This window comes from Lygodium microphyllum, chromosome 29, assembly GCF_053477565.2.
Source record: "Lygodium microphyllum isolate KBCC chromosome 29, Lygodium_microphyllum_v1.1.10, whole genome shotgun sequence".
Classification (NCBI taxonomy): Eukaryota; Viridiplantae; Streptophyta; class Polypodiopsida; order Schizaeales; family Lygodiaceae; genus Lygodium; species Lygodium microphyllum.
In genome coordinates, this window is record NC_141163.1 from 46491811 (window position 1) to 46498180 (window position 6370).

General features: G+C 39.2%; 1 protein-coding gene across 1 annotated transcript; it reads left to right on the plus strand.

Moving 5' to 3' along the window:
- The first annotated feature begins 232 nt into the window (after nucleotides 1-232).
- On the plus strand, nucleotides 233-2406 carry LOC148010581 (microbial Terpene synthase-like protein 13). The gene is made up of 2 exons (XM_087671692.1): nucleotides 233-801; nucleotides 1552-2406. The coding sequence occupies exons 1-2, from the start codon at nucleotides 339-341 to the stop codon at nucleotides 2244-2246; spliced, it is 1158 nt and encodes a 385-aa protein (XP_087527818.1). The 5' UTR covers nucleotides 233-338; the 3' UTR covers nucleotides 2247-2406.
- Nucleotides 2407-6370: the final 3964 nt, after the last annotated feature.

Consider the following 6370-nt stretch of genomic DNA (forward strand, 5'->3'; position numbering starts at 1 on the left):
TGAATAGATTTCATGCCGCCTTTCCCTTCTGGGGCTTGAGGTGGGGAGAAAAAAAAATAACATTTGAAGAATTAATTGGTTTTTTGCAAGTGGGAATGTGTCAAGTTGTTTTGATTGACAAGGACCTCGAAAAAGTCAGTGCTAGATTTTAAAAGACAATCCAATTTTTTAATTGGAAGGGTTATAGCAAAGTTATGCCACCAACGTTTATCACGTCCGGGGCAGCGACTGATGAAGAAGTTCGATAATCGACTCATGAGTATATAAGATGCGAGGGCAGTGCTCTTTCAGCAGCGCCCAAGGAGATAACTGAGATTAAGAAGCCCAGTTAGGAAAACATGGCGGCCAGGGATATCCACAGCCTGCTAAAGAGCGCCGCAGATCAGCTGAAGCAACAGCAACAATTGAAGAATACAAGTGACGCTGATGATGATGAGAAGTTGTGTTCATTTCCGGTGAGAAGCCATCCAAAGCAAGCGGCTATGGAGGAGCGCTGGCAGGCGTGGATGCAAGAGTTCTTCGGATCGTCTGCGTCAGCCCAGCAGCTGCAGAAGCTCCTGGACAGCCGCTTCCACACCCTGTCGTGCCTGTTCTACCCATACGGCACCTCCGAGAGCCGCTCCTTCACGCTGTTCAAGTTCATCGTGTGGGTGTTTCTGGTGGACGACGTGCTGGACGACTCGCGTGTGCTGGGCCAGACTCACGAGCCGGCTCGCCTCTTCTGTTCTCACCAGATCAAGGTCATGTTCGGCTCGCCCTGCGAAGCCGCCCAGGCGGCGGGCCTAGACGACGTCACAGAAGGCGCGACTCTCACTCTCTCTCTCTCTCTCTCTCTGTGTCTGTGACCTGTCTGTCTATCGACCTTCTAAAATGAGATCAGAGAAACTATCAACACCAACGAATTTATGCAGGTGGTTACTCCTCCTCCTTGAACACACGTCTCTGCCATTTGGCTCTACCCATGAGATCCAAAAGCTCGTTGTTGGTTGGGATGGCTTTGGAGTATCAGGACCAAAATACAGGAACTTAGTGTCATAGGTTGTATGCCAACGGGAACTTAAGCAAATGAAAACTTGTGTGCATGAAAGTTTTACAAAAGACACGATGCATGTGAGTCGTGACTACTAGACTTCTTTTACTCCCCCAACACGAATCCTTATATGAGTATTTAGTTTTTGTATTTCATGAGCCTTACGAAACCATTCTCTTGTGAAGGAGTTTTAAATATTCATCGATCCCTATCTTCTTTCTTGCTAGAGTCTGAAACTCTTACTTGCTTATTATAGTTCTATGCTTCTTGTTGCTAGTTAGCATGTACTAGGCCTGCTAGGCAAGTAGGCAAGTGTCACTTGTAGATCTAATAAGAGATCCTTGCCACTTGGCTATTGAGACAAACCAAGATTCATATGCATCTTGAGAGGGGTATATGTACTAAATCGGATGCATATGTACATATAAATATATGTATGTCAATATGTATCACATGGACATCACAGATAGACCGAGCTCCATATGCTGATCTAATAGTTTTTAGCGCATAATTGTTTGCAGATGACCGTCTCACCCCAAGTGAGCTCTCTACCGTGGATAAGAGGATCCAAACTGAGCAACAATTGGTGATCAAGTTGGGGGCCGAGTGGGTAGAGGAGATGCGAGTGCAGGGCATGCCGCCAAAGCAATATAAGCGGCTACAGGAGGCGGTGGTGGAGAACCTTGTTGGAATCTTGGAAGTGGTGGCTCTACGGGAGCAAGGCAAGCTCCCAGCCAGTGTGGCAGAGTACGTGGCCCTGCGCCGCAAGGACAGTGGCTACAAGCTAGTCTTCATCGGCTGTGAGTTTGATCTTGGCATCGAGCTTGACGACAAGGCCCTCTCCCACCCCTCCCTTGAAGCCCTCCATGATGCCACCTCCGACCAGGGTTGCTGGATCAATGACCTCCTCTCTTTCCATAAAGAATACCATGAAGGTGACTTTGTCAATCTCCCCGCCGTCATTCACTACCTTAACAACAACAATAGCCCCAATGACGTCGACTTCCACGAGTCCCTATTTGAAGCCCGTGCCATGATCCATGCTAGAGACCAAGACTGCGTTCGCCTGTCACGAGAGGTCGAGGAGTGGAACCCTGCTCTCTGTCCTTATGTCGAGGCTACTCATTGCACCATATCTGGGCTTTTGGCTTGGACGCTCACCAGCCTTCGCTACAAAGTAGAATCAGACTCTGCCTCCGAACCAACATTGGCTTGAGACATATCTTTTGTGGCCCTTATCCTTACCTTTAGTTCGATCCCTTGTTGATATTAATAAATAATGATTGTCCACCAATCCCTATCACATCATTTCACATGTCTTCACGAATCACTGTATATGTTGATTGGTACACAATATTCAAATCTTCTACGTTGTTTTGGCCCACTATATTCACTACAAATGTCAATTATGCAATTTATATTGCTTTAAGTAAATGCTCGACGTCATTTCTACCTAAGAAATAATAGACTTGGAAAGAAGCATATTATGTTTGACACTATTTGAGCCTTCATACCATTTCAAACTAGGCACTCTGAGCGAAAGTTCTCTTGGTGCTTTGTACCAATATTACAAATATAAATATGAATAATACATATATGTAATTATGTTATATATGTATACACATAAATATATAAAACTATACATATAGTCAAACATATAATTAATTTACACATAAATAATATATAATACACATGTATTGATGTTTATAATACAACTATGCAATAATATTTACATCTATATATTTAACACACACACACACACACACACAAAACACAATACAACAATCTTATCTTAAGAGATATTACATAAATACATACACACACATATATAAATTTAAAATTAAATATATAATATGATATTACATGTATAATTATGTTTAAAACATACATATATAATAGCACCTTAATCATAAATAATTTTTGTAAGAATAAATATATATACAAAAAATAATTGATATGCTTAAAATTATGTATGTTATTGTCATTAATATACTCATATTCTATATATAGTTATATTAATATATATATACATGTATTAACATATATATTAAGTACTTATATATTATATTATAGTACTTATTATGCTATATTTTCAAGTGAAGCCAAAAGTAATCATATGTGGGAGCCATATCTTCACCGTACCTCTATTTAACTTACAAACTAACATATTACACTTGAACATGGGTTGCGTAGCATCACAATTAGCTATAGGGGGGAGAGAGAGAGAGAGAGAGAGAGAGAGAGAGAGAGAGAGAGAGAGAGAGAGAGAGGTGCATGTTATTATGGTTTTATAAATTTACAAATACACTTACTATGAAATACTAAGGTGAAGCTCCATTGGATCACATGCACTTTCCTTACAATGGATCTTGTTGATGTCACTTCTTTATTTCTCATATTTGGACACAAGCATAATGTAATTAACAAATTAAATATGGTTAAGATTTAATGTGCCATATATTACCCACACATAGTTTATCTACAACTCTCATAATCACAATTATCGCAATGTTCTAGATCTATCTACAACATTGTGATAATACACATATACAAATTGTAAACCAGCACACCACTACACAAACACAATTAGCTCCCTATACTAAAAAGAATGATCTCATGAAGTAACCGATGTCATAAAACATATACATAATCATAGAAATATATGTGCACATTGGGTTTAAGGGGAATGAAAACCCAATCATAACCAAAGTAGTATGTCCACCAAGGAAACCCCCAACCCATTTCAACCAACCAAAATGCTAGTTGATTGGTTGAAGGTGTGAACAAAACATAAACATAGAAAAACCTTGCCTTCTAAAACCTCCCCCCCCCACTACAACCAAAGAAGAAGCAATCTCAATGAGACTTAATTGATCTTGGTACTTGAGTTGTGTAGCTCTCAATATATAAAATGAGAAATAGAGATGGGGGGGCTTCACCAAGTCGATACCATCTAGCCAAAGATATTTGAGAAAAGAGACATCCAACCAAAGACAATATACTTCATGAGAGAGGGTTGCATTTAGTGAGGGGGGCTTCATGAAGTTGATGCCATGTGGACAAAGACAATTGCCCTGAGAGAGGGTCCTTCCAACCAAAGACATCCGAGTGAGGGGGGAAGGGACTAACTTAAGAGAGGGGAAACATAGCTTTGAAGATACATGTTATGTATTTGAGAGAGAGAGAGAGAGAGAGAGAGAGAGAGAGAGAGAGAGAGAGAGAGAGAGAGAGAGAGAGAGAGAGAGAGAGAGAGAGAGAGAGAGAGAGAGAGAGAGAGAGAGAGAGAGAGAGAGAGAGAGAGAGAGATTTGTCCAACAATACCTACATAAATGGCACGTTCCATGACACTCCTCGGCCTCCATCTCCTCCCAAACCCCAAATCTACATGGACTCCTAAAAGCTCTTGGGCATGGAAGATTCTTGTTCTTCTTTTTAGTCTTCTTGTTTGAAGGGGGGGAAGGGGATCAAAAAGCTACAACTTCCAAGTGCCCATGTGACAGGCCTCTTGCTAAACAGTGCCACACTACAGCCTACTCAATGATTAGTGAGAAGAGTAGGACTTCATGTCCCATCTCGCCAGAGATCATCCACCTCTCCTCTCTCAACACCCTCTACCTCTACTACAACTACCTGTCTTGACATCACATGGCTAGGAAGTCCCCCTTCCCTACTCCTCTTCTCTATCTTCCTTCCCGTCCTCAACTAGCCTTTAGTTGCATGCATGCGATCCAGTAAAAAGGCACATCTTGAATTGTGACTTGAACTATGATTTCTAAAAGTGCAAGTACATACATACATACATACATACATACATACATACATACATACATACATACATACATACATACATACATACATACATACATACATACATACATACATACATATATATATATATATATATATATATATATATATATATATATATATATATATATATATATAGAGAGAGAGAGAGAGAGAGAGAGAGAATAGCAAGCACGGGTAGCACATGGCACCACCCATAGAACCCTCAAGGTTTTGCCAACACGTCCAACACATGGCACCCCCTACAAAACCTTTCATTAGTAAAAGAAGAAGATGTTTTTTTCCATGGCCTAGCATAATATTGCATTTGTTAAATGTAATGGATTTCCAAGTGTCAAAACTTAATGATAGTGAGCCATAGACATAAACTAACAGTGGTTTATGTGCAAATACTCAAGGATCGTGACCTTGCCTTAGGACAGAAAAATGGATGGGGTGCAAAAATTGAGACAAAGGACAACAAGACCAAAAGTGACTAGAATGAGTGGACTTAGTTAGAGCTTCTAATGTTCATCACTAGACCATAACTGCTAACATCCTTCCCTCTAATAACCCCTTGGGGAATTCTAAGAGAAGGTTCCAAATTTTTTATGAAGACTTTTCCATTGCAACCAGCAAAGGACCTTAGAATAAAGGAAATAACTTGTGATATATTTCAACTAGCAAAGGAACTTAGAATAAAGGAATCAACTTGACGAATATCATATAATATTTAAGTCCTTAAGAATAATAGCATAGAACCCTAAGGGTAGCTTTTCTAATGTTCTTTGTTTGCAAGAGCTAAAAATGGCATGTGATGCACTTATCAAAAATCTCATGTCTATCTCCAATGGGTATTGGTAGCACTCCACAAATCACTAGAAAAGAAGTGGTGGTTCCCTAATTTGGATTTATGTTGGAACAATATTATTTCTCATATCTTCTTTGTCAAAAGATATCAATTACCACTAAGTTCCTATGCATGTTGACACAGAAGAAAACTTTGATCTAGTATTCTTTTATGCAAATGTTTTAGTGCAACAAGAAGTAGATATGGGACTACCTTCAAGGTCTCCATTTTGTCATTATACCGATGGAGAAATTTGCTTTATTGGAGGAAAAAAAATGATAGATACAAACTTAGTATAAACAAAAATGTTTGATTCTCCATGGCTTTGAAACAATCTAGAAAATATCCATATCACATGTTCATAAGGTATTTAAAAGCTTGGTGAAATGTGAAAGGTTCTCAAGATTTCATTGATACAAGCAAAGGAATTGGTTTTGCTTTTTCAAATAATCAAAAAAAGGTTTTCTCAGGAAAAAAATCTAGATTGGGCTTATGTTTTTGCAAGCATTCTTTGAACTTTTATTAGTATTCTTGCAAAATGCTTTAAGCTATCACTACATAAACAACTCTATTGATGCATTTTTTGAATTGGAAAATAAACTTATAGGTGTGGCTATGTCAAAGAGAGAACTAGGGAGAGAGAAAGAGGAGAGAGAAGACTGCAGAAGAGAGAGAAGAAGAGTGACGAGGAGAGAGAAAGACTA

Excerpts from the sequence above, each read along its gene's own strand:
- LOC148010581 (XM_087671692.1), top strand. The coding sequence starts at position 339 with ATGGCGGCCAGGGATATCCACAGCCTGCTAAAGAGCGCCGCAGATCAG. Across the intron at positions 802-1,551 it reads CCTAGACGACGTCACAGAAG|ATGACCGTCTCACCCCAAGT; the intron begins GCGCGACTCTCA and ends AATTGTTTGCAG.